Raw genomic sequence first — 11058 nt, forward strand, 5'->3', positions numbered from 1 at the left:
GTGAGAAGGAATGTCGGATTCTTACCAGCTCGATAAACAAAGTTTGCCTCGGTTTCTGAGGACGACGGGGAGAGGAGATCGTCGTCATACTCGTTGGAGCTGAAGGATCCCGAGTGGTTCCTCTTCCTGGCGTCCATGACGCCGTTGGCCACCATCACGTGTCTCAGCGAGTCGTTAAGGTACCGGTGAAGCAAGCTGCTCTTGTACTTAGGAGGCGGAGTCACGTAGTCCTCGGCCAATGAGGCGGCGTCAGCGGCTCGGAGCCCCGTCCCCATCATGGTGGCACCCTCTTTCTTGATGACGCTCTGGTACATGGGCTTGCTGAACTCGCCGCCGCTCGTCTGCATCCGCTGAGGGTTGTCCCCGTCTGCAACACCAGGGGGCGCCACCAGGGAGAATCCAGACAACGAAGAGCGAAATAAATGAAAAACACATTTAGTTCCTCTGTCTGTACGCCCTCCAGTTGGCAGGGCTTCAACCAGCTACAGTGAAGACCTCAGCCGTCAGCTTAAGACCAAGGCATTACCAAACCATGACGGATGGTAGCCCATTTCCTCTCTATCAAAAGCACATTGCTGTTATCCTTTGCAGAAATAAATAATTTCCAGGGAGCTCTTTGCAGCCGAGATTGAATTAAAATATTGGCCCCCACCTGATGAAAAAAATACAGAAAATATAACACGGTGCTGAAAAACAGATCCCCTCTCGGGATGGGGGAAATCAAGGGAGGGCCACTGAAAATGATTCGGGCAGGTCTGAGTTAGGATTCAATCTGGGCAAAATTATAATTAGAGCTTATATCAGAACCACATGAACATATTTGCTTTCCTTCCCCTGCTTCCCGAGGTAGATGTTTCAGGTGTATATTCGAGGTGTACATCGTACATCTGAAAATTATGTTGAAATCCTCAGGTTCCTTTTTTTAAGCCCGAGACATCTCTTTCATGTCAGACATAAACCTGAGCTACAGGTGACCTTTAACCTCCCTCAGTCTGACCCCTTCCTGTTGAGACGTTGCCACGGCAACCCCGCTGACACTGAGGTGACGTGCCTCACAGCGAGATCCTGACAGTGAGACTGACTGAGTGGTTACAGGGTCACTGGGGTTATCGTCTCCTTAGTCACATCACTAACTCCCGGAGCAACAGTACGTGCATCCCAAATGGCTATATAGTGCACTACTTTTGACCAGAGCCCTATATAAACAATTTATTACAACGCCATGCAAACTGAAGACTGCAAAATAAAGACATTCCACCCTGCCCACACTGTGTCTCTCCTCCTGAACAAACCTAATTAGGGCTTAAAGGACTGAGTGACACCACAGTACAGTGCATGGGTGTTTTTCTGTGTCACAGAAAAGAGCTGTGAGTGAGAGAGAGAGAGAGAGAGATAGAGACACAGAGAGAGAGAGAGAGAGAGATAGAGACACAGAGAGAGAGAGAGAGAGGAGATAGAGACACAGAGAGAGAGAGAGAGAGAGACAGAGAGGGAGATAGAGACACAGAGAGAGAGAGAGAGAGACACACAGAGAGAGGACAGAGACAGAGAGAGAGAGAGAGAGAGACAGAGAGAGAGAGAGACAGAGAGAGAGAGAGAGACAGACAGAGAGAGAGAGAGAGAGACAGAGAGAGAGAGAGAGAGAGACAGAGAGACACAGAGAGAGAGAGAGAGAGACACAGAGAGAGAGAGAGAGACAGAGAGAGAAAGAGAGACACAGAGAGAGAGAGAGAGAGAGAGAGAGAGAGAGAAATAAATACACGTATGACAAAGCCTCTCATTACCAATTGCAGGCTGGGATCTGAAGAGAAGCTAGTCTTCAGCCCTGCTAGTCCCGTAGGGTGTCTTAATGACAGTGTGTCACCGCTTCTGAGCGTCAGCGTCTTTCTACCAGGACACACGGTGTGTGTCCCAAATGAGATGGGCCCTGGTCAAAAGTAGTGCACTGCATAGGGAATAGGGTGCAATTTGAGAAACAGCCACAGACAGGCCATTTATAAACGCCAGTGCATGTCCCTGCATAACGGGATCCTACTTCGGTGCTGGAGCTGTCAGATACGAGGCAGTAGTAAGGAGGACGGAAATGGTTGTGTTGGGCTGACCTCGTTTCCCGAGGTAGAGACACGATATGAGATATGTGATAAGTGGGCACTGACATTGAGGGTGATGTCTTCATGAGATAGACATACGATGTTGTAATACGACAGGTTGGCGGCGAGGAGAGCGTTAGCCTACCTTCTGAGCAGGTGTCATCGCTGCTGACACTCAGTCTCTCTGCGTTGCCCTGGACGTATTTGTTGTAGAGTTTGATGCGCAGCGCCCAGCTCAGATCTGGCTGTCTCACTGTGTTCTTCAACCGCCGCCTTGCGTTGGCAAACCAGTTAGACACCTGAGGGAGGGAGGGAGGGAGGGAGGGAGGGAGGGAGGGAGGGAGGGAGGGAGGGAGGGAGGGAGGGAGGGAGGGAGGGAGGGAGGGAGGGAGGGAGGGAGGGAGGGAGGGAGGGCAAGCGAGAGTACAAAAGTAACAGAGAGAAAGTGAGAGACGGGGTAAGAGATCAAGTAAGAAAAAAAGCAGAGAGAGAGAGGGAGAGAGGAGAAAGAGAGGAACCGAGACAGACAGAGAAACAAAGAGAGAGAGCAAAGTACAAGGAGGAGAGTCAGAGAGAGCGCGCGAGAGAGAAGAACAGAGAGAAAAGGGAAGAAAAATAGAACTCGCTGTTATTGTTTGGATTCAAAACACCTCCACATCCATGACAAAACAAAGACTATCCTTTAGGAAAATGTCTGCTGTGCCCCCCTCCCTCCGGCCGGCCTTACCCTGGGTACGAGAGAGGCGGAGAGACAGAGTCGGGTTGCAACACGGCGGACCCAGATACCCATAATACCGCAGAAGCAGAAGTCTCTGAGACATCCCAGACACGCAGGGGAAATGGATCGAGAAAAGCAAGAAAACACTGCAACATTCATCTAGTCTAGTCCTCTATAGTCCTCTAGTCCATATCAATGGCTTTCAAAATGCCATTCACAACCATTCAACACCCCTAAACGCTAGACAGGCCCAGCAAATGGAAGGATTCATCAAGTTATTTCCAACCCAACATACCCAGTCCTATGTGCTTATTCTGGATTCCACCAAACTCCTTCTAATAATACTTTTTTTTAATGCAATAAAATGATACTCAACCCTGCCTTCTTCATTCCACAAGAACCAGAGACCATTACAAGTTATACTGGAATAACTTTTCATGCTCAATACACTTCAAGCGACTTATGAAAGAGTTGGACCGGCAGTACGCTAGACTACTTCTTTTCTGATCTTTCCTGTGTTCCAGTATCATATTTCTCGTTAACGAATCAAGTCCCACGCGCCTTTGTCTCTGGCCGAGGGCACGTCACACCAGGGGCCTAAGCTGAAGCATCCACATGTGGCTTGGAGAGGGCTGAGAGAGACTGAGAGAGCACTAAGAGAGCATAGAGGTCTGAGGCTAATGAGCCTGCAAGAAAAGATGTCTGTCACTAAGACTGAGACTGGGGGAGGATGGGTGGGTGGCTCGCGTCCCAAATGGCACCCTATTTCCCGATATAGTGCACTACTTTTGACCAGGGCCCATTTGGCTCTGGTCAGAAGTAATGCAGTATGTAGGGATAAGGGGGCATTTTTGGACGCACACACAGTCCGAATGCCGGGGTTCCCACCACAGACATCAAACACAGTGTTATGCCACCACATGGTTCATCACCTTGTTCCTTCCCTGTGGCATACAGACTGGTCACAGACAGAGTGAACATAGCCTGACTTTTCACCCCACCCGTATGGGGTGTGTAGTGAGGTGGGCCTGTGTGTGTGTGTGTGTTCCATGTAAAGCATTCTTCTGTGATGTGCTCACACTCCCAAAACAAACGGCTTCATTAGGACCAAAATTAAAAACAGATTAGGCAACCGACGCAGAGACAGACCTCTCTCTCCCCATCTTTCTCTCTCTCTCTCTCAAATTAATGACATTGTGTTGTGTCCAGATGACATAGCAGCATAGTCCCACGTCAGACAGAACATACTGTAGGGAGGAGCTCAGCTCAACGTCTGACAGTTGTAGCCTACTGTTGCTGCTCTCTCTTTGTCTGTCTGTCTGTCTGTCTGTCTGTCTGTCTGTCTGTCTGTCTGTCTGTCTGTCTGTCTGTCTGTCTGTCTGTCTGTCTATCTCTGGCTCTCTCTGGCTCTCTCTGGCTCTCTCTGGCTCTCCCTGGCTCTCCCTGGCTCTCTCTGGCTCTCTCTGGCTCTCTCTGGCTCTCTCTGGCTCTCCTGGCTCTCCCTGGCTGGCTCTCCCTGGGCTCCTGGCTCTCTGGCTCTCTCTGGCTCTCTCTGGCTCTCTCTGGCTCTCCCTGGCTCTCCCTGGCTCTCCCTGGCTCTCTCTGGCTCTCTCTGGCTCTCTCTGGCTCTCTCTGGCTCTCTCTGGCTCTCTCTGGCTCTCCCTGGCTCTCCCTGGCTCTCCCTGGCTCTCTCTGGCTCTCTCTGGCTCTCTCTGGCTCTCTCTGGCTCTCTCTCTCTCTGGCTCTCCCTGGCTCTCCCTGGCTCTCCCTGGCTCTCCCTGGCTCTCCCTGGCTCTCTCTGGCTCTCTCTGGCTCTCTCTCTCTGGGGTTTGTCACTTTATGATGAAAACCCAGTAATCTAGAGGAACACCATGCACTATGACTCACAAAACTAAAAGGCCACCTAAGTATAAGCTGCCTATTTTCAAAGACAAGTAGGCTATAACTTGAGGAGATGATGCCAAGGTCAATGTTGTCCATAATGAAAACCATAAGGTTAAATAGAGATGGCGAAGTTATACAGAATTAATTCTGTGACAAATTAAAACGTAGGTACACTAGAATGATGTAGGCTACATTGTAATGAGGCCTTTTCACTATTATAATTATTTATCTATATAAGTATTTTAATTTCAATGCAATATCATCTCAACAACAATCAGATTATAAATGACATTGTGGTTAAACGGTTGTTCTAATAGAACTTTCCTGAAATATTTCAAAAATAAGAGAAAAGAAATACCTGGACCAAGGTCATTTGAGAGCTGAGGGCTAGCAGGATTTTCTCTGTCTTAGTGGGGTATGGGTTGTCCCTGTGTTTGTAGAGCCACTGCTTCAGAGGCCTAGCCATGTCCTGTAGAGCCTGGCGCTTGTGTCGCACCTTCCCACCGTTCTGACGGCCCCTGCACAACCGAGAGAGAGCGAGAGAAAGAAATAGAGAGAGAGAGAGAGAGAGAGAGAGAGAGAGAGAGAGAGAGAGAGAGAGAGCAACAAGTGTGTCACTCATTGCTCTAGAGAAAATAGGCCGAAAATTTGAATTGAGGCCCATGCACATACAAAAATCTAATTCTAAAACAAACCTACTGAGAACAAAATACATTCTTGATGTGGAATTTATGGGGAATAGTAGTACATACTTTTCAGATTTTGTTTTCATAACGTAGTTGTCAAGGTTGCAGACTGTAGGCCTATAAGAAATTGACATAATGAAACAATGGTGAATTTAGAGAAACTATTAAAACATTGCTTTAATGAAAACTGTTGGTAACATGTGGAAATCCTTTTTTTCTCTTTCCATTTGTACAAAGTATTTTCCCTTTGTGCAAAGCTGTTGACCAAGACTTGATCAATGACGCACAACTTTTACACTTCTTATTATTCAAGACTAATTCGGTAATATGATTACATTTAGGTCTAATTAAGGATTTCATTCATTGTGCATACGTGGACTACTTGAGGGATAATAATTCTATAGAATATAATGTTGTGGTTTTACTGGAAGGCAATGGGACACGGACGCTATTGGTCAACACAAATGAATAACATTGAGCTTAGCTAAGCCACCTGCACTTTAACGATGCCTACAGGTTGTTAAGAAGCGACGCACCCTGTGACAACAAGATAGACGTGTATATGAGCAATATCGACATCCGTCAATGGTTGACAATGTGCTAAAGGTCGTTATTTATTTATTGACTGCATATTTATTTTGACTTCTGATGTAAAGTTAATAAATTCATTTTTAAAAACGTGTCAAGTGTGACTTTACAAGTTTGCCACTCAATGTTGTTTTTTATTATTATTGTTAATAGCATTTTTGTCATTTATATTATTACTATTATTAATCATAATGAATATATGAAACATAAAAGGTTCCTCTGGTTTCTCCATTTTTGGTTCCTAGGATAACCCTCTTTTTTTAAATACAGGCCAAAATGCTATTTGACTAATCAATTAAAGACATATCATTCAAATTTATTTGAAAAACTATGATAAAGGAAGAGGCTATCATTACCAACAATTTAATTTAATATATGTGCATTTGGGTGCAAATCCCCCCCCCCACTAAAAACAAGTGACGTGATCGAATTCAGGGAAGAGTGGTGGTGCACTTTGTCCCAGAAAATGGACAGAGCATATAGTTGTTTATTTACACATGACCAAATGTAATAGTATCTAACTAAAGTGGATTTTCTAAGTGTGACTAAAGTGGATGTTCCGTTCATTTTCTAACCTTACTTGAAGAAGAATGGCTATCCTGAGTCATGACACGTAAAATGACCGTTGGAAAGTAGGCCTATGTAATTTTGTCACCAAAATGTGCTATAATTAAGCTGGGGCAGAGAAGCGTTTTATTGGTTGCTTGTTTTCTACTCAAAGCACGAAAACGTCGCAATGAAACAAATAATAACATTCAATTTTACACCCACGGGAGATGTGCCTCAAGTAGGGCTAACTTTTATGGTCGTGTGGTGCAGTAGTGCTGTCAAGTCTACTCACCAACACGCAATGGCGTGTTTCAGCCAAGCACATTGAGCAATATGTATTTTGGTAACAGCAAAATCTCATTGATCATTAAAGGAATTCCAAATGAGATAAATTTGTTCCTGATACTTCTAATGTGCTGCCTATGACTTTTAAACCTGTAGATGTCACTATGGCGCTGCGATATTCCTGCTTTGTCTTATTTCTCCGAAGCTTCCCTGCAGATGTAACATATTTTCTCCTAACCTCAAGTCTGCCTAAAGTAAGGTTCATGTTCTACAAATATTTTCCTTGTAATCTAGATCTGTATGAACAACCTAAAGAACATTTACTCCCCTGTGCTGAATTTTGGCGACACACACCTCGTATTTATTTTAATATTCTTAATTAGTAAAGATATTCCCCCGGAAGCGGCACCTCACTGTCATTGTGTTTTCCCTCGGTCTCTCCTTACACACAGAGGTTCAATAACTCCAGCGCAGATGGAGACCGTCGGTGTGTAGGATGTTTGCTTAAATGGATTCGTGTTTCACACAGCATCGAGTTTTTTGTATTTTTTTGTTGTATTTAAAAAAAAATGTAACATTTATTTAACTAGGCAAGTCAGTTAAGAACAAATCCTTATTTACAATGACGGCCTATAAACAGTGGGTTAAAAATCCTTGTTCAGATCGTCAGATTTTTAACTTCTCAGTTCGGGGATTCGATCTCCCAACCTTTCGGTTACTGGCCCAGCGCTCTAAACACTAGGCTACCTACCGTTCCATTCGATGCTGGTGCCCATCCACGCATATATCAGACTACTGTAAATAAAGTGCGCGTTGAATCGATTGTAACAGTACAGGGGACAATCAGGAGTTCTGACATGATTAATTTTACTCGCCGTCTTTAAAAAAATGCCAATAATGACTACCAGACCACAGAGTTGAACCAAGTGCACATTTATATAGGCTATTAGTAACAGAATAAGATGTGTTTTAAACATGCTACTGAACACGGACGGCCTAGATATTCTTAATTCCATTCCTTACTTAGACGTGTGTGTATTGAGTATATGTTATGAAATTACTAGAGATTAGTGCACTGTCGGAGCTAGATGCGCAAGCATTTCGCTACACCCGCGATAACATATGCTAAACATGTGTATGTGACCAATACAATTTGAGTTGATTGATTCATCTGTAGATTTTATGTGAATATCAACACTAAAATGCAAACCACAATAAGATCATATTGCACTGATGGACAAATGAAATATGCATGTAAAACCTCCTTAATTTGGTTAATATTTTGGCTGCATTCGGTGCAATGATATTGTCATATTTGCTTAGATTTTTTTTAGACAACCTTTTGTCTGAATTTATAATTGAGATTATTGTTTAGAACATATCCAAAATATTATTAGATGACATTGCTTTCAAAAAGCCTACGACTTGCATTATAAACGCATACTTACGCACTATGCACACTTGGTTATTTGGGGTCACCATAATCTAAGAAACTCATATGCACAATTTAAATTTGCAGCATCGACTTTTAAACCTTTTACACAGTCTGTATCACTCCGTCTTCAGTTGGCCCCTTACCCAGATAGGACTATACAATGCAAATCAAATTGCAATAATGGAAAAATCGAAACACTGTTGCAAGTTTTGTTGTCAGATTTTTTTTTTTTTAGGTTTGAATGAGTGACATAGCCTACCTCCTGTGTCTGATGCCGTTGTTGTCTTTGATAACTTGATGATTGCTTGATAGCAGGTCTGGATGAAGGTCCGGATGCTGTCCATCTATTACCTCTAAATAATTTCTACTGCTCCTCTCGGCCTCCTTCGCCTTCTCATCGAAGAGGACCTGGTTACTCAATTTGTTAAACACAATAGTATTCATCTTTGGTTCGGTATTCCTCCGTATGATCTGCTGCGTAAAAGTCTGTCTGTCTTCTCGAAAGTGTTGCACTTGACTTCTTATTGAAGCTGCTGCTGCACCCGTGTCCCGGTGAGTCTCCTGTAAAACAAGTGGAAAACGGAGATGAGAAAGTCATGCAGCTGGGGTTAACCGATTCAGATGTACATCATTTGCTAAAGTCGGGTTTATGATTTTGTAATTATGACGATGCGCCAAAATCAAAGGTGCATTCATTGTATTTTATCCTAATTCATTATATGGTGGATCAATTTACGCACCAAGCGAAAACCTGATTGAAACCACAAAGGCAGAAGGGTGATTTCTACCAAGTGCTCTTGACTATACTCCAAGATCACTATGAAGTTCATGCAATCTCAATAAAAAACAGTCTGCAGCGCGGTGCGGTACCATGCATCCAATAGGCATTCCTGTGAGTGATATTTTCATATTTTACTCACTAGGCTACCACTGTAGATTGACAACAATGACAACACAACCTCACCATACAGAGCATCTCAATACATCGAGACAAAATACGATAAATGGGTTCACAGTCGCACGGGCTCATTCGTGCATAATGTGATTCCAACACCCTTATTCCCCGGGTTCACAAAATATATAATGTATTCCACACCACTGCGTGTTGACATGAAATTTCTAGAGCTTCGACAGAAATGTCAGAGGTGCAATTGAGCGCACTTTCTGACAGACAAAATATTTCGGCTATAGTTGGGTTATTGTTCTTCTTCTATTTGGTTCAAACCGGTAATGTTTATGATTTAGCTACAGTTACAGTAGCCTACTGTCATACCGCAAAATATGTCATAACATGATCATAACTCCAGTCAAGGGATATACTGTGCCATCAGCGTGGAACAATGTTGCCAGATATATCCCATCTGAGGCATTATGCGCTTTAAAGTTAAGGCAGTAGTTTTGCCATTGTAGTCACACGTAAGAAACCATATCAAACGATATCTCATTCTCAGTTACCTGTACGGCAGCCCGCCTGCTTCTCGGTGTAGTTTGTAATCCTGCTTCCAGTTGTCCATTCCCTGCTCACATGTTCCCGTTCTAAGTTCCTGAGCTAAAACCACACGAACCGCAGTCGCCTCTCTGCTTTATTCAGTGGCCTCCGATTCTCAGCCCCAGAAGCTGAATATGTCACCCTTCTCATGTTTCCTAGCACAGAGCCCCAGCCTGCGAACATAAAGTTAATACTCTATGCCTGTTCCGCGGCACGCATCAGGGATACAGCGCTGCAGTGGTTCACTGCTAGTTTGCGTCTGGACTTTTTCCATCTGTCTATTATTGCACGATACCACTTTTCTGTGCTTTGCTTTGTATATCAGTTAGATGCTTGCTTCATTGTGTGTGCGCACGTTTTCTTGAGAAAGTAGCGCGGAGTAGTCTGACCTGATGCAATACAATCTCACCGAAAAACGTTTCCCTGGCTTGGTCAATTGACCTTGTGCAGGTGCTCGTGTGTTTAGTGATAGATTGCACTCATCTGGAGCTTGTAAAACACATTGGCGTGTATTCCTGGATGCCAAGGGATGTTAGGCTTCCCCCCCAAAAAATTACCAAGAAAAAAACGAAATAATTCAACTTTCTCTGTGTTTCATCATTTCCCTTCAATTCGCAAGAGGCTGAAGTGTCTCACAGGATTAAGGATCCGAGCAAGCGAAACAGCGCCCCTCTGTCTCTGTATTTGTAGGCCATCTATCTGATGCAGTCTGGTCCAAAAGAGTATGACATTGTTGCCGCCCATAGCATTGAATGCAAGGGATGTGGCAAGCGTTTGGCCTACCTTGATGAAAAAACGTATAAAATAATAGCCCTTCAGCGTTGAGCTCAACTGAGTGAGCTCAACTGTGAATGGTCCTGACGCACCAAAAAAAAGGGTAAAGGGAAGCCAGTTTGAATTTGGCATCACTCCTATCAAATCGAGAGCATACCTCAATGACAGAAAAACATTGAATTGTTGCATCTCGTTGTGTTGTTGTCCTCCGGTGGCTAGTTAGCTTGCTAAAATTGACCCTTTCCTAAATTAGCCATGGATAGAGATAGAGATTTGGACTTAATCATCCGTACTAGCCAATGGTTATAATGGTGAGTCTGATCCAACCATGAATTACTACATTATGCCCCTGGCCTGACAGGATGGAAGCTCAATATATAGCTACAGTAGATGTAGAAGGCTAATGTTAACTAGCTATCAATGCCCATGAAGGAAAGTTAGGCTAGCAAGCAAGCATTTTAGCCAGGTAGCCTAGGACAAAAAATAAATAAAAAAGTGTACTGTATGACAGAGTGATAGACCGTTTCATTAACATGAGAGAGAGGAGTATGGTATTGGTG

At 44.0% G+C, this 11058-nt stretch overlaps 1 protein-coding gene across 2 annotated transcripts in view; it reads right to left on the reverse strand.

Moving 5' to 3' along the window:
* LOC112215592 (homeobox protein Mohawk-like) overlaps positions 1-9947 on the reverse strand; it is a 35345-nt gene extending 25398 nt beyond the window's left edge. The window contains exons 1-6 of one of the 2 annotated variants that reach the window (XM_042299101.1): positions 9691-9947; positions 8495-8796; positions 5445-5495; positions 5051-5210; positions 2236-2389; positions 26-367 (exon numbers count right to left, since the gene is read on the reverse strand). In XM_042299101.1, the coding sequence (XP_042155035.1) occupies positions 26-367; positions 2236-2389; positions 5051-5210; positions 5445-5495; positions 8495-8679 (892 nt within the window). In that variant the 5' untranslated portion in view covers positions 8680-8796; positions 9691-9947. The remainder of the gene's footprint in view (positions 1-25; positions 368-2235; positions 2390-5050; positions 5211-5444; positions 5496-8494; positions 8797-9690) is intronic. The other variant, XM_042299102.1, reaches the window with a different exon arrangement.
* Between the last annotated feature and the right edge of the window lie 1111 nt (positions 9948-11058).

Source organism: Oncorhynchus tshawytscha, linkage group LG16 (genome assembly GCF_018296145.1).
Source record: "Oncorhynchus tshawytscha isolate Ot180627B linkage group LG16, Otsh_v2.0, whole genome shotgun sequence".
Lineage (NCBI taxonomy): Eukaryota > Metazoa > Chordata > Actinopteri > Salmoniformes > Salmonidae > Oncorhynchus > Oncorhynchus tshawytscha.